General features: G+C 38.0%; 1 protein-coding gene across 1 annotated transcript in view; it reads left to right on the top strand.

The window, feature by feature from the left end:
* The window catches only part of GCS1 (glucosidase 1), a 450,551-nt gene that overhangs the window by 278,394 nt on the left and 149,740 nt on the right, over positions 1–22,417 (top strand). Inside the window, exons 16-17 of the mRNA XM_089385790.1 lie at positions 3,311–3,451; positions 3,536–3,586. Coding sequence (XP_089241916.1) covers positions 3,311–3,451; positions 3,536–3,586 — 192 coding nt within the window. The remainder of the gene's footprint in view (positions 1–3,310; positions 3,452–3,535; positions 3,587–22,417) is intronic.

Genomic DNA, 22,417 nt, shown 5'->3' on the forward strand with positions numbered 1-22,417 from the left:
TGAGATTCAATTGCTTCATAACGGTTAAAGGCATGATGTTTGTCGTAGCCCTTGAGTTGAGCATACAGTTATGGAGATAAAGGTCATTGATGGCCAAAGTGAGCATGAAAGGTCCGTGTCCCGTGCTTCGATCACGAATGTGAATGTTTTGCAAGTCTTCCGCTAATTCTTCCTCTTCAAAACCCAAGGACTCCTTGAGTTGCTGTCCTTGCTCAGGAAGTTTAGCAATCTCTTTCAAAGGGACGGACAAAGTCATCTTTCCAATAGCAACAGCCATATCAATGTTAAGCCCAACATGTTTTCCCTTCTCTTTCCTTGTGGTGTTTTCTTCCCTTTGAGGGTCCTTTTTTGGTTTAGCTTCCTTTTTTTGGTTTAGCTTTTGTTCGGGAATCCTTTCTTGAAGGGTTCTTTGAAAGGGCTTTCTATTTGGGAGGCTCTTTAGAGGGTACATTTTTGGGAGGATCTTACTTGGGAAGAGATTCCTCTTTATCGGGCTCTTTGGAGTTTACAGTGTCTTTGCCATGGTCTTTTCAAGAATATTGGACCCCTTTGAACCTTCCACTACGTTCATCATTGTTTAGGACCAACTCTTCTTTTTCAACTTTGGTTGTGACCTCATTGATGGGAGGGTGAGTGTATGAACCTACAAGTAGAATGTTGAATATATCAGCTTCTACAAAGTTAGCTTGTTTGTCTGTTTCATCATCATGACTCTCATCACTCTCGCAAAGCTCATCTTCAGAGGAAGAGTCTTGGTCCACTATATTAGTTGGTTCCAAGGTGTTTGGGATTTGAGATGAGCTAGGTTTATCTTCATCACTTTGCTTCCTTGGAAAAGGCTTCCCCTTTGGGACAGAATTTGACTTTTGGGCCTTCTCCAAAGCAGTGATTTTGTTCATAACAATTCGATCCCATGAATGAAATTCCTCACTAAGTTTGTCCATTTTCTTGAGGATAGCCCAAATGGTTTCTTCATGTTGATCCTTTGGTTTCTCCTTCTTGGTCTTAGTTTTGGTTTTAGGGATGTCATCAACATTCATTTTTGAGATACGAAGGTTTTCCTCAACTTGAATCGCTTTTTCTTTAGCTTCAGCCAATGTGGAAGGTTTCTTGTCTCTTAAGGCATATGTTAGGTGATCCCCCACAACTTTGACAAATTTATCAAGGATGTTGGCATCAGAAGGCTTTAGGTGATCAGGGATATCTCGTACAACCCTATCAAACTTTTGAATGAATTCCTGTAGGCTTTCCCTTCCCTTAGATATCTGATAAAACTTCTCGATGTTGAAGGTTCCTTGGGCATTGCAAGACCACCTTTTCATGAATAGGTCTTCAAATTCATCGGAATCAGAGATACAACCAGGAGGAAGACTAAGGTACCATTCTCTAGCTTGTCCCTCAAGTGATAAGGCAAATAGCATCATGATCCTATCTTCATCAAAGATCAACCTAGGGGACAATTTCCAATAAAATTCTTCAACAAAGTCACGAGCACTCATAGCATTATCTCCTTTGACCCTGGGTAACCATCGGTCATATTTTTCAGGTAACGGTTTGGGATCATTACCGAGCTTCAAAGGAGAAAATACACTAACCAAATGTCATTGACTTTTGGTTATCTTGTTGTTGCTAGTGCCAACATTATCCGTCATGGTTCACGGTTCCTTCTTGCAGCATCCCTAGTTAAAGGAGGAATGTTGTCACCTTAAGCAAACTAGGGGTTTGGACAATGAGTGGAGTCGCCAAAGGAATAATAAGAATGTCGTCAATGAATCAATTCCTCAATGATTCACTAGGGAGGCTGTTAATTTTAGGCAACAATGGTATGTTCTATGCTTTAGAGCAATTTTACTTCAATTTCTTTATGAGCCCAATATCAATTTCAGTTTAGCAATCACATAAACATGTAAGTAAAATGCTGATAGAACATAAATGAAGATAAGCCAAGACAAGAGGACACAAGATGTGGCACCAGGCAGGGACAAACCCCAATGTGGGGAAACCCTTGGTCAAATCTTCTTTGAGTCTTCAATAGTTTAGTAGAGAGAGAGTACAACTACAATTTACAAATTCTGATAATTTATAACAGCAGCAAAAGAGCCCTAACCAGAAAAGTCAACGCTGGTCAACAGGCAGATTTCTTCCTCAATTCAGCTCGGTCAAACCCAATCAACTTCGGCCTCCAATAGCAAGTCTAATCAGCCCAAAACAGTCGAAAAAGTCCAGTCAAAATTGGTCAACAAAAGTCAACCCTGCGGCCAGCCCTAGTACAGTCAACGCTGGTCAAACAGGAGGTCAGATTGCCTCGGTTCTTGTGCCCATATCTGCGGCCTGCTAGGACAGAATTCCTCCACCCAAAATCGCACTAAAACAGGTCAATGCTTGGTCAACACAGCCCAAAAACAGCCTCTGAAATTTTCGGTCAAACCTGGTCAACACTGAAACAGAAAAAGCCCTTCCTTCCCTTCGCATGTGTGGAGAGAGAAGCTGCCCAGAAATCCATACCCAATCAGATGAGGAGAGAGAGATGTGTGAAGATGAGTGATGTCCAAATGAGGATGAGGCATCATGTATTTATAGGCAAGCGTTGAGGATGAATAGACGTGACTGTTGGGCTTCTGAGCCTACACGAGTTTGCTGGCCGACCTTGACAATTTGTCAATAACATGAATAAATTCATATCTTCATTTGTACATGTCAGAATCGGATGATCTTTAGATCAATCCTACACCTCTCGGAGAGAGGAATCCAAGAAAAATATCAGCTGTCATAAATAAGATGACCCATGTGGAGATTGGCCCTAGTTGCCAATTTTAACAGAGGCAAACCTGCTTCCTCCCCGGCAACGACGCCAAAAATGTTACCACTCAAACCAGCAGGGAACCTAAAAGGGGTTCGTAAGAGGACAACTGCTAGGTCAAAGGCAACGACGAATGCATTATTTTGTACTATGAACACGTTTCAGGCATCAAAGGTCTGTCCCTTGTTTCGCGTATGTGATAATATTTTTGATGTTTGTTGATGTTATTGGCTTGTGCTTTGAGAGTATATTTAGATTTTGGCAGATATTATTTTCATTTGTAGATTCGTCATGTCTTTGCATTCTCTGTATTTTTTCGAAATAGTCTTGTATCATCATGTGATATATCCATCTTATGCTAATTGAGCCTAAAGTTTTGATCTTTGTATTATATAGCTTATCTCAACGATTATTTGTAAGTCAGTGTTGTTTTCTGCTTCCATTTAGAGAGTTATATCTGATCATTCTTGTGTGTTTTTGTTGTGATTTTTTTTTTTGCTTTATCATCAGAGTCTTTCTTCAGGTTTTGATGACTACCCACGTGCTTCGCACCCAAGCGAAGATGAGCGCCATGTAGACCTACGATGTTGGATGGCTCTTGCAGCAGACTGCATGGATTTAATTTCCAAGCAAGTTGGTTCAGTGAATAATGTAAGCAACAGTTTCAGCTTTATGATTTTTGAAATCTTCCATTTGATCTGAAATGTTTCTAATTCATCTTCTCAAATTGTATAGAAGTACTCCACAACTGCAAAACAACTTTCAGATCTTAAGCTGCTGAATCAAGTAAGATATTTTCTTATTTGTGATAAATTTGAAATTTTGATATACTTTGTTCACTTGTATTTGTTTTCTCTTCGTAGGAATTAAAACAGTGTCATTTGCAGCCCAAAAATCTGTTTTCCACATGCATGTTTGACTGAACTTTTCTTATTATGAAAAATTGTGAATGTATGTCTTTTGTATTATAACCCAGGCCAGTAGGATTCCACATTCTGTACCTAATACATTTGGTCTGATTCCTCAGCTGTAAAGAGGATTTGTCTTGCCAAAGTCACCTTCATTTTCATTGATATGTGATCTTTCTAGGGATAACCCTGGTATGGTAAGGGGACAACAGTCGAGGTTATCTTATTACTTGTGATCAAACTCAGAGTGTGTTGCTCCATGTGATTCTTATAATGCTAGAATGGATGTCTTTGTAAGATTGGCCTTCTATATTTCATCTATACATATGTCAATCTTCATGTAGGGTGGAGCTGTATTCAGATTCACAGGGCAGATTTTAGCAACAAACAATGCTTTGAACAGAAATCAGCACAGCAATAAAAATATACACAACTCATCAACTCAGAATTCTGACATCTTTTATTCAATGCCAATGATTCAACTTCTTAGCTTTATTACATTCACATAACCATCATGGTGTCTGGATTCTACACAGACTCAACTATAGAAGGCTAATGCATGCGAGCCCAAATGCCTGTTGTTCATGTAAAAAACTCACGCATATGCTTGTGAACTTTGGCTTGTTGCCTTCCAGCTATTCAGCTGTTCTCCAATATCAATGCTTCATCTTCTAGTGATTAATAAAATTCACCAAGGACGAGAAATTACATTACAAATTTAAGCTAAATATCTCATTCTTATTCTTATTTGTCCTGATGATGGACCCCCTTTGGGGTTTGAAACGTTGGCAGAATGAAGTGAAGACTGTGGTTAATCCGGATCAGGAATCAAAAAACTCCCACAGAAGCCTAAAATCTAGCTAAAATACCTCCTTAAATGCACTTCATTTGTAATGAAGGTTCTATGGTCACATGAGATGCTCCAAAACAGTCATCGTATGACCCGTCATGCTTAGATTACATGTGTTAGTGTGAGTTTCCGTTAATTTTTCCAAATCCAATTTTGCTGTTAATCTGAAAACTCTTCTCATAACATCATCATTGTAAGGAGGCATAGGTGCAGTCGACCTTATAATGTTACTGAGACGAGGCAACTGGAAGTTTGACCCCTTCACAAGGGTACTCCAAGAGCTTGTGTTGTATAAGGGCAAGCATGGTGGGTTTTAGGGCCCAACATAACTTTTTCCCTTCTGACTACCCCACCTTGGAAAGGAGAGAGTCTAGCTCTTCCAGTTTGGTAAGGGATTTCATTGTGACCCTCGTGTGTTTTAATGTTGTCCCAAGTGCAAAGATTTTATGCCTAATTTCTGACCCTTTTTGCAAAACCCTTGGCTGCTCTTGTTGAAGAATAGCATAGACTCCTCTTGAGAAAGGTTTGTTTTTCTGCGTCATAGAATCATTGGAATCTAAGGAATCAACTGCTGCATTGTTAGGCTGATTTATCGAGTGTCTTAAAATCTCTATATTGGCATAACCTCATCAAAAAGACATCAATTAAACCTATGACCATATAAATTTTCTGCTCATCAAACTTCTCATGGACAACTACATCAACAACATACAATATGTAATATCCCCAATTTCCTAGGTATTAAGGAGGGCCACCAATTTTGATTAATTTTTGGCATTAGAATGCACTTTTGGAGGTTCGACTTAGGAGAAGGAGAAAATTAAAGATTTGGTGGATGTGGGGGCCACTCAGAAGGAATATGCACCCCATTGAGGAGTATGCACTTGGGGGAGAGAGAGAAAATGGAGGGAAATTTGGGATAGTGGAGTTGGGCCCCACTAAAGGAAAATTGAGGCAGCAAGCTTAAATAGAAGGTGAGGGCCATTGTTTGGGGCTTTTGTCAATTTCACATTTGAACTTAATTGTTTACTTCAACTGTTCAGCGAGGTGAACAAGTGGTTCTTAGCACAAAGAGATTTTCAGGCGGATATCTCAGCGCTTCCTTCGGTGGACCTAGAGTGCCACCCTAAGGGAGTTTGCCTTGCACTTCAGTGAGTTTTGGAGCAGGGTGTAATGACCTGCCTATAAATAAAATACGAGTATTAGCATACATCCGAGACCTCCATACGATAGCTACGTATGCATGGACCTGCATGTATCGCACTATATGTAAACTAGTTACGACAGGAGGAGATATAAATTCAGGTAATAAATTAATACCTTACCAGAGTATCATATATATGATAAGTCCTTAAAACCAACAGAAAATATTAATTTTAAAAGTACATATTAAAATTTACCATTTAAAATTAATAAAATAATAATATAAATTAATTAAAATTATAAACTTAATTAATTCATTAAAAAAAAATAAACATTATTAAATCAAACTATGTATTCAAATAAAAATCAACGAAATCAAATGAGATTCGATTTCATAAAAGTCACACGTAACCAAAATATTGACATGAAGAAGGAAAGAAGGCGGTGGATGAGGAAATAAAAGGAGAAGGGTAAAACCATTTTGGGGGGTTGGGGGGGGCAGCAGAGAAGGGAAAAACCATTTTGGGGGGGGGGCAGCGGAGTTGAGAACAATTTTGGATACTGTAGTACAACTATAAAGGAAACTTAAGTCTTGATTATACTGATGTTTTTGGGCACGGGGGAATCAAATTGCTTCAATTGAAAGCTTTTTGAGACTACCTAGGTTGTACTCAGTTCGGCAGGGAGGTTTTGGCCGTTTTAGTAATGCAGCAGGGCAAGAATTGCAGCAGAGTAGACAGATTGTCAGCAAAGAAGACAGGTTGGTATTCATTAGATTAATTATTTAAATTCTGTAGGTAAAATTTCATGTTTTGCTATTTTAAAATTAGCTTGAGATTGGGTTCTTACAGTTTGGTATCAAAGCTTAGTTCAAATTCTCGGACCTGTTAAGTCTGTTAAGATTTACAGATTTAAATCTGTTAAGATAAGATTACAATTGAATTCAAAAAATTACTGAACTCTTGAGTGAAGAATAAACAAATAGAAAGTTCTTATACTGACTGAAGCAAAGGTACATCCAAGCTCAAAAAATAAGAGAGTTACAAATGAATAAGCCACAATATTATATCGAATAAGCCATATTATTATATCAAATCTTCTGTATGCAAATTTAAAATATATATATATATATATATATATATATATATATATATATATATATATATATATATATATATATAGGATTTTAAAGATGATTTCATCAGAGAACAAGCAAACTTTGGCATGACCATACCTGGTGTCAATGGCAATAAGTTATAAGTCGAAATTGCAGATAGTCAATAAAATATATATACATATATAAATGTATGCTGTAAATTTTTTATAAATTCATACTTTCTATTCGAAGAAATTTGCATTAGCTGTCTTCATTATTCTGTCTTTCCCGTGCCTCCTTACCCATCCGTAGCTGTTCTGCTATTAAATTCGAACTCGATGTATCAAGTCGCAAATGTATAAGTAGCGTGATTTGATACCTTGACCTCTGCCAACAAAAAAATGGACTGAGCAGAGAGAATGGTCTGTAGCCACACAATATATATTAGCCACAAATCTACAGACCTCCAGGCCCTAAGAATGCCACTGTCCTCCCTCACCCTTTCTCAATAGTTTGACGCGTGAGAACCCATTTCGTGAGTGGCACTTGGTGTCATATGATATTGGTTGACGTATGTCAACCACCAGTGGAACCTCTTGGTTATAAGACGGACGCTCCATCCACCGCGTAAATTATTATATGCATAGTTAAATGTATTGATATATTATTATTAACTTAATTTTAAATTTAAACTTAAATTTGTATTTCAGAAATATAGTTATGATAATATATTTCGTTAATTCCAAAGTTCTGGAAACAACGCAATGGAATTCAAATCTTGCACCACCGCATAACCAAATGACTACTGTCACACCATGAATGGGGAACTTATTCATTTCAATTTAGAAAAATTTGTTTATAAGATGGTAGGGCCTCTCGGAAGTTCGAACTGCGGACCTACCACAATATAATTCAGAACTACACCTCAACGCTGCCGCTTAGACGAAACAATTATAGTATATTTATTAAATATTACTTTTCTATAACATATATAATGGGTTCTTACAGTTTACTTTCCCTAAAAACTCTTTGCGGATTACATAGTCTGGAATCTTTTCATGTGAAATTAAGCAAAAAGAGTTGAATGGTAAGGAAAACGCAAATGGTTTTGACTTTTAACCTAGGGTTCTTACACAGGGGATTGTGCTTTGTGCCCACTTATGCTAGTTCCAGGATGCATAACGGAAGTGATACCACTTGGGGGAGTCATTTGGAGGGAGAGATAATTTCCAAGAAATTTGTGGCTGATTCGGAGGATAGATTGCTGAATAATTGTGGTGGTTTGCAGCTTGGAGAGTGTGGGGATTTTGGTGAGTGAAGTTGGGTCTCCTAGGGCTTCCGCATGCATAATTTCTGAGCAATTTTGCAGGGCTTGGAGCAAGGGGATTTTGGCTAGAGTAGGGGCAAGAATAAAGGAGGAAAGTTGAGAAGGGAATTACCAGGAGTTGGGCAGATTTTGTGGTACCATTTGGAGGGGATTAATAGTTGGTTTCTAGGAGTGCGTGTTGCCTATCTCATTGGGCAATTCACACCATTTTGTGGGTTTTATGGTGGTTGAGAGTTGGGCCAATCCCTTTCTGGGTTTGGTGGAGTAATTTTAGAAGAGGCTACAACTGCAATTTTAGATCATTCCAGACACTTCAGTGGCAGATTCGAGGCATTTTTTGGCAGAAATAGCTGCTAAATCATGGGTCAGCAAAGAGGCCATTTGGGGTCGAGCTTTTCTGTTCATTGGGGGTATCTCTCTCAACTGGGTTTGCTTAAGCTTTCTTATGCAAGCACAAGTGCACTTATTGCTCGCTATTGTACTCCGTACAATTTAGATTTTTAATAAAATGGCTCAAGTGTTGTTCTAAAATTTGTGTTTGGTGTTTATGATTTGAATTGTTTATAATTTCTCTACTATTGTCTAGTGCATGCGATTGTTATTCATTGAATAATTCCATTAGGGATATTACAGTGATATCAAAGCATGTTCTTGGCCAATCTGGGGAGACAAGAGAAGGTGATGCCACCTAGGTACCAAGGAGTTGGTTTTTTGAGAGGCCGGGAAAGAGGAAGAGGTCGCGACAGAGAGGGAATACAAGACACATTTTCTGACACAAAGTTGGAGAATTTCAGAGGGCACATGGAGAACGAAGAGGATCTAGAGTAACTTAGACAGGGAGGACAAAACTAGATTCTAGAGGAGTTACTGGGGACCAACCAACAAATGTTGAGGCAAGGCCAACTCATGATGGACATGATGCAGCAGGTGATGAGCTTACATGTGAATGATATACCAGGTGCAGAACCCCAAGGTGATGGGGGTTCTAGAGAAGGGAGAGGAAGTTGTACGTAGCAACCACCTCATACCCCTCTGCGTGGCCAAACAGGTTGGCCTAGGATGCCCCATTTTGTGGACGAGCCTGAGCAGGAGAGGATGGCCGACCCTGTTGTAGATCTGGTGAACTCAGTTGCCTCGAGTATTGATGAGAATGAGGGGCTAGACCTCAGGATCAAAGGGGTGATGTCCTTTGGGGAATACCTCCAACTCAAGGAGAGGCGTTCCATAGGAGCTGGGGCTTATTTCAGAGGAGGGCAGTCCAGTCCAGAGGTGCAAAAGATAGTTAAGTCAAAGTCATTATTGTAAGAGACCCTTCTTGGGCTCCTTTAGGTCAAGAAAGAAAAAAAGTATTTTTGTCTATCCTCCCCAAGTTAGCTTCCTCTCAAGTCGGTCTCAAACTCGCCATGACAATCATCTTCAATAGTGTACAAGTCGGCCTCTTCCTCAAGTGACAAGTTGGCTTATTATTGGATACTCTAACGACTATATAAAGGAATGAATTCGACCCTCTTAAGGGACAAAAGTATGACACATCTCTGTAATTCGACCTAGAAAAGAAGAATGCGAAACCTAAAGAAGGAGAATCTGTGCTATCGAAATATGTCATGGAAACTAAATTTGTGATGCTACTCATATACTGAAGAAGGGAACCCAAATTAAGAAAGGCAAGTTGCAGGAATTATAGAGAAGAAGAAGACAAATAATTGTATGCACTAAGGGTTGACTTGGTGGAAGGAGTAAGTCCATGTCTTTGGTCTAAGGTCAGGTATGTCTCATTTTGAATTAAATCTTTAGTAGGAAGAGTTTGTGACTCGGTTTTCCCCTTATGGGGATTTTGCCTTGGTTGTGCACCTATATCCTGTGCTCACTTGTTTTCTTGTGTTTCGAAATTATTTTGATGATAATAATAACAATAAATAAGTAGAAGAAATAATTAATCACAAATAATTGTCAAGAAATGGAGAAATCAATCTAGATAAGAAGCCCTGATAACGTTGCCCTAGATTTTTCAACATCTTCGAGAGGGAGTTGGAAGAAGAACATAATGCATCTAGATCAGAAATGTACTTGGGCAGAAAGTTAATAGCAAAAGCATGATATGTCTTGGTCAAATAGTTGAAAAGAAAGGTCAAGACTCTTCTAGATGGATATTTTGATATATGGCAACATAACACATCATTGAAAGAACTTTTGTTGACACTACTAGTGGTCATCATTTCTTGAGGATTGTGAAATGTCGACTTTAGAGGGAGCTAGAATTTGAAATTGACTTGAAGAATCTTACAACTTGAAATTTGGAGCAACATCGATTGTTTTGGAAAATGAGGAATGACATGATGTTTGAGATATGGTATGGTTTGTAGGAAGAATATATATTGTAGAAGTGTGTACACCTTAGAGGGAGAAAAGGCAATGAACTAATACAAGAAGTCATGAAACAATTTGTTGATCACTTGATGATATATTGGATTCAATATTGATCCAGAAGAAGTTCACCCACATCAGCTAGAAAGAGGGAGCTATATTTGGTTCTACACTGTCTGGTTTGACAAATACTATTGTTGATAGAGATACTACTGATGATTGAGAGTTGATATGACTTCTTGGAAGAGCATGAAAGTAGAATTTTGTTGCAGTACAATGAAAGTAGATGAGAAGGCTTGTGTAATCAATTGTGAAGAAGTTTGACTCCATAAGATGTTTGATGAACTACTTGATGGTATGTTGAAGCTGCGTGAAGTTTGACAAAAGAACTAGGAAGGTCGAAGTTTGTTATGATATGATGCAGATAGGAGCCTAGTAGCTACAACAAATCTCAACAAAAGAACATGTAGCCGATGTTTTGATGAGTATTTTTGTGACAAGCTTAGGCTTGTGGTTATTCCTCCCTATTTGAGAGGGAGTGAGGATCTCTTCCCTAGTTGAGAGGGAGTGAGGATGGACACCATATTCTCCTTGTGTCATGCACTATGTCTAAGACTGACAGTCGTAAGCCTAGTGAAGGCACTAGTAGGAAGAATGGTGGATTGGGTAAGCATCTGGGACCGATATTATTTGAGGATTTGGATTCGAGATAAGAATAGTCCTGAGGATTGATATTCTTTGAGGATAGTATATCCAAGATAAGTATAGTCCTGTGAGGACATACCTAGTGAACATCTGGATGGGGTATGTGCCTAGAGAGGCGGTGGGTGTCCAAATTTATGCCTCCCAACATTGTGCTCTGATCTAGTGGAGAGATAGAGCTTGTTAGTCAAGGCCTTGCTATGTTTGACAATGTTGGTTATGTTGATGCTTATCAATCCAAATCCCTTCATATGAGAATATTTCAATTTGAGAGTATCTTGTTGTGTCATTATGAATACCTTCCTAGTTAAGAGGGAGTGTTGAAAATGTAACTAGGTTCGGTCTTCATAATTATCATTGTACTTGTATCAATATGTATTCTATGTAAAAACAAAAGAAGAAAAAAAATATTATTATGATTATTTTTATTCTAGTCAAAGCATGTTGTTCATGCTTATAGGGTTTATTGAGTCAAAAGAACATTTATTATAAGTCAAAGAAATGTATTTTAGTCAAAGTGTATTTGAGTCAAAGTCCCTTTTGTACTTCTTGGAAGAAAAAAAAATATTTTGTCTCGAGTCAAAAGAGTAAAAAATGTCACCACAAGACCAAGTCGGTCCTAGGGGTAGCTATTCGACCTCTTGGATGTGTATATATAGAGAATAACTCAACCACTTTGGAAACCAATCACTCATTCATTCATTCACATTGAAATCTGTCCAAGAAGAATAAGAAGAAAAAGAGAAAAAGTCAAAGAAGAGAGAAATTCTTGTTTTGTGGCCTACTTCTGCTCACACGTGCAAAGGTTCTGGGGTTACTCTATGAAATTACAGGTTTGAATTTTGTGATTTGACTAGTTTTGACAAGGTTTGACTAGCCTTGACTTTGACTTGTTGAGACTTGGAGGGCTATCTTGGGATCATTGTGGTTGTCTTGTTCATTGTTTTGGGTCTTGGATTTCTCTTGGGGGAATTCATCCGATAGTTGCCCCAAATTTCAACACTTCTGACGTTGAAACATATTTTTTTAATATGTCTCATACTATTAATTTTTTGAATTTCTTTGTCCATTTTGCCACTTTTATTAGATAAAGTGGATTTTCTTGGGGAATATTCATTTTGTGACCCCGAAAGTGGGTCTTATGATAATGTCGGGGTGTCGAGGATGAATTTCGAGTACTCAAATGCCTTGGACATTTCCTAGGACCACTTATTTATAATTTACATAAGGAATTAATTAAAAATATCGTCCTGTGAGAAATTTTAATTAATTAAAAAAATCCTATGAAGACCTAGTCAAAATCCATGACAATTTAGGTATTTACCTAGCATGGTAATATACATTGACTCTAGGAATTAGGACAGACCAAAGCCTCAGTCATCAAGTCACACTCCAACTTAGTGTTGTATGAGTGAAAAAACTCAGCTAGTTATTCATCAATGAAAAGCGAGAATAACTAAGTGAAAAAAACACTCTAGAGTGGACTCACCTGATGACTGAGTCCCAAGTCGCCCCAAGCTTGTTACAAAGATTCATCATGCTAGTGACATTTTATATAATTCCCCGCAAGGTTGCAGAATTTGTGAGAGAGAAAAAGTAGAGAGAGGAGAGAGAAAGGTCACAGGTGCCCTGTACATTGGCCATGGGGTCTTCAGATTTTGCTAAGTACACCTTAGCAGATAACATTTGGCGACACATGGGAATGTGTGCTTGATCTTCAGGAATACAAGGACCTGGAATATGCAAATAAAACATCTTGCAACAAAGCACATTAGTGGTATCTGAACCAAATATGTCAGAAGAATTCGAACATTAACTGAGCCAAGAAGAAATATACTAAAAGGAAATGCGTAAGTAAAATGTTGAAATAAAAGGCAAGATATGAAATGCAAGCAAGGTTAGTGATACATTACAAAATGCCCCTTGGGCATCAAATGTTTTCGGTAAAGTCCATCTTGAGAACCTTTTTGCTCACAGGTAGATCCATAGGTTCCTTTTATGATGTGCCTTGTCCAATCCTGACTATTTTGGGACCTTAACTCGTCCCAATGTTGACTTGTTTATGGACATTAGATTTATTTTGTCTTTTCCTTCTTCTTTTATGAGTGCCAATCTGCTGATGATCAACTTTTTTCAATATTGGGGATCTAGCACTGACTTTTTTCTTTTTCCTTTTTCGTATTTCTGTCTTATTTTGTGTAAGTTGATGTGATGCTACAACCCTTTTCAATCCATCTGCGTTTCCTGCCTTACTATTAAATGCCTTTGATGTTGATGAAAGACTTGATGTGTCAAAATATTCTGTAGAATGTCGAACTTCTTCACCCTTAGTCCGATCTGTCATAGATGTTGGAAAATTCGTCAAGACTGCATAACTTCCTAGCTTGTATGACCCATAGATTAACTTGTTGTTTGGTTCGCTTGGGTTTTCAACATGATATCTCCGCTCTAACTCCCGATCAAGCTTGTCAAAAGTGTTATCCGACGTGGGGATGGTGGCTTGGTATAGGTCCATTTGAAGGCTACTGTCCAAATCAACTGCCCATTTCCTTGATAAGAGCATGCCCCATGTTTCGGGTACATCTATCACAATGATGCCCATAGTAATCATTATGTGGGTATGCCGCTAGGTGAACTTGTAAATCCTTGATCAAACCACACACTTCAATCCTTTTTGAGTCCATGGCAGATATGTTGTGCTAGGGCCTAGATACCCTTAAGTTCAATTGCTCCATGACATTCTTGGTCATGAAATTAGATGAAGCCCTTGAATCTAGCATGCAATTATGTAGGAGATGGTCATTCACCATCAAAGTAATGAAGAAGGGTTGATGATGTTCATTCTGCCCTTAACTATCCATATTTTGTAGTATAATTGGAGCAGCTTTCGGTAAATCCCTAGACAATTTTCCACTAACTTCCCCTTGAGACACCTTAATGGCCTTCAACAACTTTGACTTCTAAGATGGTACCTTCAATAGTTATGATACTGGGATAGATACCTTTCCATTGTTTATCCAACCACCCAAATCAAAATTTAGACCATAAGTGGAAGGAGAAAAAACTTTGGGAGTATTATGATATTTGTCATTCCTTTTTTGGTAAGTCACCCCCTCTTGCTTAGCTATGGCAAGTACTTGTTCCAATTTGGGGTTCTCCCCAAAAAGCTTGGTGACATTATCATTTATACAAATCATGTTATTCACCCCACAAGCATCAGCCACATCATTAACAGGCTGAATTTTTTCCATCTCTTTAACATTTTGATTTCTTTTAGTCGTTTCCATCCAATCCTCCATGGAAAGGGTGAACATGTTAATTTGCTTACTAGTTCCAATGCAACTTCCTCTAGCCATGCCACTTTCAATGATCCTTCTAACAACAACGGAGGTGGACTCCTCGTGGAATGCATCACAAGGCCTACAATAAGGAGGGTTCTGATTTGTTGAAAAGTGTAACTAGGTTTGATCTTCCTAATGACATGTAATTATGATTTTATGTAATGAGATGTAAAGAAGAAAAATAAAATTATTGTATTGACTTGCTTTATGGGTTTCATGAGCAAGAGATTTTGATTTTGAGTCAGGACTCCCATTGAGGGTCTTTAGGAATTATTTGTCATCTATTCATAAAATGATAGAGTCATTGTCATGTATTGAATTCATGTTACACTTTGTAAAAGGTCAAAGTTGTCTATGTAAAGTATCCTCCAAGACCTTGTCACTTATCCTCTTCAAGTCAGCCTACAAGGATGGAAGAACTTGCTAGAAGAAGTCAACCTAACTACTTGTGATCATGTTGGCCTAAAGGACATGTAATGAAGTGTATAAATAACCACACTCGGCCTCACTTAGAGGCAAGCAACTCGACAAGCATTTGGTCAAGAAGAAGTGCGAAGGAGGTATAGCGAAGGAGGGATTCTTCTGGGTATAGCAAAGAGTGGTTTCTTCTGAGAATAACAAAGAAAGGATTCTTCTAGGATCAACGAAGGAAGGATTCTTCTGAGGTTTGTCTTGGGTTACATACTCTCCAACGAGTGAAGGAAGAAGGAACGAAGGCATCACAAGAAGATCGAAGGATGAACCTATTAATAGGGCTCTCTTTAGGGAGACTAGGGTTTCTAATCTAAGGTAAACCTAAGAGACTGAGATTCTTTGGGTGAATGAGTTAATAGAGACAAATATTCTCTAGAAGAGACAGTGAAATACTAGAGACTGAGATTCTCTAGAAGAAGCCGAGAAGAAGCAGTGTGAAGGATAAAGACCAAGTTTCTGTAGAGGAAATCGAGGAGAGCAGTTCGAGTTCAAGAAGAAAGGCGAGAAAGGGAAGAGGCAGAACATCAAGGTTAGTGACAAGGTTCTTGGGAGGATACTAGAGTCAAGGATCTTAGTCATGATCTTGGTATTTGTTAATTGAAGATCGATAAGAAGAATTTTGATTGGGTTTTCCTGTCAAGAAGTGAGAGGTTTTGGCCCTAACTGACTAACCTACTTATTGTGTCACTTGTCTTCTATTGTACGTATTGGTAATTGTCTTGATGAAAAGAACACAATAATAATATAACGAAGAGAAGAATATAAGCTAAGAAGTAAAAAGTACATCACAAGCAATTATCAAGCAGAGAAATCTTTTAACTCCATTGCCCTAGATTTCTCAACATGGTATCAGAGCTTAGGTGCTGAAGTCAAGAAGACGCATTTATTCAAGAAGATATCAAGCCTTAAAGAAGGATTGTAGTAAATTCAAGGGCTACCAAAGGTCAAGATCTTCAATACCGTAGATCGAAGAAATCTACAACAACAAGAATCTTGAAACCATCTTCAAGAAAGAAGGAAGACTAAAACATTCAAGAAGGATTGTGAATCAAGCTCTGCCTCATCAATCTCTCAAGAAGAAAATCCTCTATCAACATCAAGATTAAGGAGGAAGCAAGCATCAATTTCTCAAGTAAGTCTATGACTATATTTGATAATAACAAAATGTCTTTTTGCAAGGAAAGCAATAAATTGGTTGGGGCTGCAAATTACCTTGCATGGAAGAAAAGGACACACCTAAATCTTATTGAGAATGAGGTCATGGATCACATCAAAGGGTCGATAATCGAACCTCCAAAAGAAGATACTCAAGGACATGCTAGATTCATGAAGGGAGAAGTGAGAGCCTAGAGGATTCTTATAGAATCTATAAAACACTGTCTAATCCGATTTGTAACAAAGTTGGAGACTGCAAAAGCTATATATGACAAATTGGTAGAGTTGTTTTCTGTAAGTACTGCAGGAGAAGTAATCTCAGTAAGGCAAGAACTCTATAAACTAAAGATGACCAAGGAAAATGGAATAGCCTTATACTTCATGAGGATATTAGAAATTCAAGATCAACTACAAGAGCTAGGAGAAGTCATGTCTGATAGAGAGATGACCATAGTGGTACTAAATGCACTACCGGGAGAATGGGGTAACTTCACTTCGAGTTTATATGGGAAGAAAGAGAGTACTCCATTTCAAGATCTATGGTCACTCTGTAAGATCAAAGAAACCAGACTGAAGGTGAAGGTTGATGTAGGACCAAATGAGCAGAATCAAGCATATGCTTCTATGGCAAGAAGAAAAAGGAAATTTGGAAAGTTTGGTCCTCAAAAGAAAAAGAAGAGCATGGCTGAGGTAAGATGCTATGGATGTAAGGAACTTAGCCACTATAGAAGAGATTGTCCTAAACGTAATGAGGACAAGAAGGATAGGGAAGAAGCCCATATTATTGAGGAAGTGAAAGAACCTGAGACAAAGAAGCTTAAGAAGGAAGAAGTAAAAGATCTCTACTATGACTGAAATGATCTTCTTCACTAGAAGGTAATTTTCACTTGTAATTTATAGATAGGAAGCAATGTAAATAAGATAGGATGCATCTGATTAGAAAATAGCATTGTAATAGAAGCATTAGAAGTAAGAGCTCTTGACATGGGAAGTAGAAAGAATGTCTGGAATAAATTCTATAGAATAAGAGATCTTGGAAACATTATTGAAATCTCAAGTGATACTTATAGAAAGAAGTAGAGGTCATCATCGACTGGGATCATCATACAATAGTCAATAAGGAAACATTTGTTGGGTGAGGATATGAAAGATCCTCAAGTTTCTTTGATGGAATCCTTATAAGAGGATTCACTGATCTAGAAAGGACGCAAATGTTTCATCAAAAATTCCAACTCGTGGGATTCAAGGGATGATGGTATGATGACATAACAATGAAGTAGGTCTAAAGGATAAAGCTCTTTCGTTCAAAGGAAGCTGTTGCAGGAAGTTTGGATGACCCAAAGGAAAGATGAGGTATGTATGCTTACATAGATTATTATGAAAGTCATGTCATATGGTTGTAGGCAATATGGATCACTATTTCCATCTAGGGAAACATGATTAAAGAAAAGGGGATCTCCTCCTCTGAAAGATTGCAGAAAAGCATAAGTCACACTAGATGAAATTAACATAATATGTTCTCAAATGAATCACGAGGAAGCTAACTACAATTAAGGAACTCTGATTGGAAGCTCCTGGGAATGAAGTGTGTGGAAAGAAAGGAAGAGATCGTAAAATTTGCACTAAAGGTAGAAGGCATTCAACATCCAAGACCAAGAAGAGTTGACTGGAATATCTCCACAAAAGATATGAAGGCTCTGATAAGAGTTGGAAAAATATGGAAACCTTTGACAATGAATATCTTTAGGAGATATGTCAACATGCATGCAGGATGCTGATACCTACAAGAAGATGTCATGATAAGAGACCATCACAAAGGTAATTTTGATTTAAGTGTTCATTTCGTATTTTTGAACTAATATCTGGATGGGCTTATGTAGGACTGCCAAAGGGAAGATCTGTGGATGACTTCCAGGAAAACCATATAGAAAGATGTAAGATCCTTTGGGAAAATATGGCATGAAGAAAGTAGCATGACATGACGCAAAGCTAGATGGAAAAAAAATGATGAATCACTTTCTGATGAAAGGGATGAGGACATGGTTGACTCATGAATGAAAGTGATGAATGGTTTGTGCCCTATGAAGAAGTCCCAAAAGATGATGACTCCATGATGAAGAATAAATTTATGACATCAAATGAAGGTGCTCTTCAAGCAGCTGGTTGTTCCATGATCTCCACATGAGGAGCTGCTGTAGGTCCCTAGTTAAGAGGGAGCCTGAAAAAAGCTTTCTTACTTGGAAGAAACTTGGAAATTCCTAAGCCAAGAGGGAGCTTAGGTACATTCCTTTTGTAGGAATGAGTACATCCCTTTATTGGAATATGTCCACCCTATCTGAGAGGAGAGATAGACACATCATTCTAGTCTTCACCTGGGTAGACAAAATGAAGGATTGGGTAATTATTTGGCATCCGATACTCTTTGAGGATGAGATACAGCATCCAATGTAAGAGTAGTCGTGGAGGATTGATATTTTTTGAGGATTGGGGTGTCCAAGATAAGAATAGTCCTCATGGAACACACCTTGAGTACCCGGGTAGGGGATGTTCCGATAGAGACAATGATGAGAGTGTCTATAAATCATTGGTCTCGCCAGTATTGAGCTTAAATCTTGTGGAGATATGTAGCTGCTACTCTATGTGACAATGCTGGTTGATATGATGTTATACAATTGACTTACCAATCCGAATTCTTCTTATGAGAAATTCTTTAGATTGAGAATGTCCAAGCACCATTATGAATACCTCCCTAGTTAAGAGGGAGTGTTGAAAAGTGTAACTAGGTTCGGTCTTCATAATGACATTCAATTATGATTTTATGTAATGAGTTGTAAAGAAGAAAAATAAAATTATTTTATTGACTTGCTACATGGGCTTCTTGAGCAAGAGATTTTGTTTTTGAGTCAAGACACCCATTGAGAGTCTTTAGGAATTATTTGTCATCTAGTCATAAAATGATAGAGTCATTGTCATGTAATGAAGTCATGCTACACTTTGTAAAAGGTCAAAATTGTCTATGTAAAGTATCCCTCAAGACCTTGTCACTTATCCTCTTCAAGTCGGCCTAAAACGATGGAAGAACTTGCTAGAAGAAGTCAGCCTAACTACTTGTGATCATGTTGGCCTAAAGGACATGTAATGAAGTGTATAAATAGCGACAGTTGGCCTCACTTAGAGGCAAGCAACTTGACAAGCATTCGGTCAAGAAGAAGTGCAAAGAAGAGCCCAACAACAGAAGTGTGAAGAAGGTATAGCGAAGGAGGGATTCTTCTAGGTATAGCGAAGAGAGGTTTCTTTTGGGAATAACAAAGAAAAGATTCTTCTGGGATCAATGAAGGAAGGATTCTTCTGAGGTTTGTCTTGGATTACATACTCCCCAACGAGTGAAGGAAGAAGGAACAAAGGAATCACAAGAAGATCGAAGGAAGAACCTATTAATAGGTCTCTCTTAAGGAGACTAGGTTTTATGATCTAGGGTAAACCTAAGAGACCAAGATTCTCTGGGTGAACGAGATAATAGAGACCGAGATTCTCTAGAAGAGACCAGTGAAATCCTAGAGACCAAGATTCTCTAGAACAAGACAAGAAGGAGCAGTGTGAAGGGTAGAGACCAAGTTTCTCTAGAGGAAACCAAGGAGAGAAATTTGAGATCAAGAAGAAAGGCGAGAAAGGGAAGAGGCAGAACATCAAGGTTAGTCACAAGGTTCTTGGGAGGATACTAGAGTTAAGGGTCTTAGTGATGGTCTTGGTATTCGTCAATTGAAGATCTATAAGAAGAATTTTGATCAGGTTTTCCTCTCAAGAAGTGAGAGGTTTTGGCCCTGGCTGACTAGCCTACATATTGTGTCACTTGTCTTCTATTGTGCATATTGGTAATTGTCTTGATGAAAAGAACACAATAATAATATAACAAAGAGAAGAATATAAGCTAAGAAGTAAAAAGTATATCACAAGAAATTATCAAGCAGAGAAATATTTTAACTCCATAGCCCTAGATTTCTCAACATGATCCACCATGTTTGTCGATTCCAAGGGGTTGGGTGGTCTTTGATCCTGCAATGGCTGCTTCTTTTGCTACCTGTCATTTAGCTTGGTGGGAATCTGTTTGCTTGTGATCTTTCCATGGAAATTAATCTACTTTGCATATCATTTATTTCCTTTGCATGGTTGATTTCCATTGCTTTTATCAATTACGGTTGGTTAACGTCCATTTTCTTTATCATTTTGGCCAATTATCTAATGGGGTCATGCTCAAGTTCCTTAGCTTCATCCTTATTCCTTGAAGAGTTTCCTCTTGTGAATCCTGGGAGTTTTGACTTTCTAGAAACTCTTCTGAATTTCTCTATCTTTTTTGTTGTAGCTTGAGATTCCCTTAAGGTTGCAGGTTCCTTACCCCATAGCTCATATTGATACTTAGTGTTAAAAGACTCAATGCAAGAAATGAGGATATTTTTCTCCGGGGGCTTAATGTCTTGGGGCAAGAACTTGACTACATCATTGAATCCTTTGCTGAACTCAACCATTGTTTCATTCTTACTTTTCTTAATCCCATTCAATGCAGCCAAGAGGTGGCGATCATCTTTCTTCTCACTCCACTTGGTGTTGAAAGCAACTATTATTTCATTAAGGGTTGTGAAATTATTGGCATTCTGTTCCAAGAACCAATCCATGGCATCCTCCTCCAATGAAAGTACAAATAACTTGATCTTTACATCTTTGTGGTTGAAATTTTGTCTGCTACACCACTTGGCAACACAAATGTTGAAATTTCTTATGTGTCTTGGCACTTATGGCATTGTTTCCTTGGAATTTAGGCAACTTCTAAATGGCCTTGTCAGGCAAGGCACGAGGATAACCTTGAATGTTAGAAAAATCAATAGGATTATATACATCATCCATTTCTATGACTATTTGGTCAATGTTAGCTTCAGACAAGAGATGGATGTTAGAAAGTTTTTCCTGGCCAAGATTAGCGAGGAACCTACTAGAAGAGAGCTTGTTTAACCTCTTCCTATAAGCCCTTTCAGGTGCAAGGATGGAATTACGCAAGCTACTTGGATGTCTCCTAGTAGAATAACTTGTAGTTTTTAGATCTAGTGGAGTCACAAGTTGGACACAAACCAACTTCTAAGACCAAATCAAGTAAGAATGTCATACTCTGGGTCTAAAAGACTTATCCTTGGCAACGACGCTAAAAATGTTCCCGCCTTAATCCACACCTGGGATTATCGTGGAGAATGTCCTTGACTCCACTTGGTGTGGCCTTGCAGGCAAGTTTTGAGTTGAGGCTGTCACTCAATTTTCAACTCCTCCGTCTAGGCTTACTGCTATCGAAGGCAAAGGGGATGGACCCTAAAAGATGTCTAAGGTTGAGCTAGCTCAATGCTAGTAAGTTAGTTTCTAGGAGTTGATACAAGACACTTCAATTATATGCTCTCAAATGTATCATCAATTTACAATCGCGGGCTCATTGAACACATGCATCCACAAATATAACAAAATAAGACTAGTACCTCAATACAACTACTTGCCTAGGATATTCCAAGTGAAAATATAACTTTGCAAAACCGCTTGGAAGGAAAACAAAATGCCACAAGATACATGCTACCAAAATTAATGCTCACAAGTTATAATTTTGGCAAGTGCAATAAATGAAACAAGTGCTCATCAAGTGATAAATGCTTGAAACTAAGTCATAGCTATCCATGATAAAAGACAAATCCCAAATGTAAGCACATAAAGCACAAATTGAAATGTTGATGCTGCTTGACGGTGTACCTACCTTGTAATGTGATGAGATTTATCTTGGTTTATTTTAAGTTACCTAACCTCTAAAACAAGTTTCAAAAGAACTATGTTTTCCAAATCTCACCCCTGGCTGGGCCTTGTTCTCAAAGTGAGGAGTGAATAGGGGTGGAGGGTCCCTACTATCTACTTCAACCAACTTATGTTGGAGGTAGATTTGTTAGTGTCAGATTGCTTTGAAAGAGAGGCTTACTTGAAAAATAATTGACAAAATTTAAAATAAAACTAACTAATGAAGTTGTAGCAATTGAACTAAATGAGATTGCAAAAAATGATGTAAAAGAAAGTTAATCCTTTTACTAAAAGAAGAAAGCAATTGCAAGATGAATGAGACAAATAGATTTAGCAAGTGAAGTAAAGTAAAAGCATTCAAGACATTTAATTTGCATAATATGTAAAATGAGATGAAAGTTAGAGAATTTAAAGATGCATGAAAGTCAAAGAAACATAGA

Source organism: Pinus tabuliformis, chromosome Q, assembly GCF_031772625.1.
Source record: "Pinus tabuliformis cultivar Carrire ecotype Pingquan chromosome Q, CPIR1, whole genome shotgun sequence".
In the NCBI taxonomy this organism is placed as follows: domain Eukaryota; kingdom Viridiplantae; phylum Streptophyta; class Pinopsida; order Pinales; family Pinaceae; genus Pinus; species Pinus tabuliformis.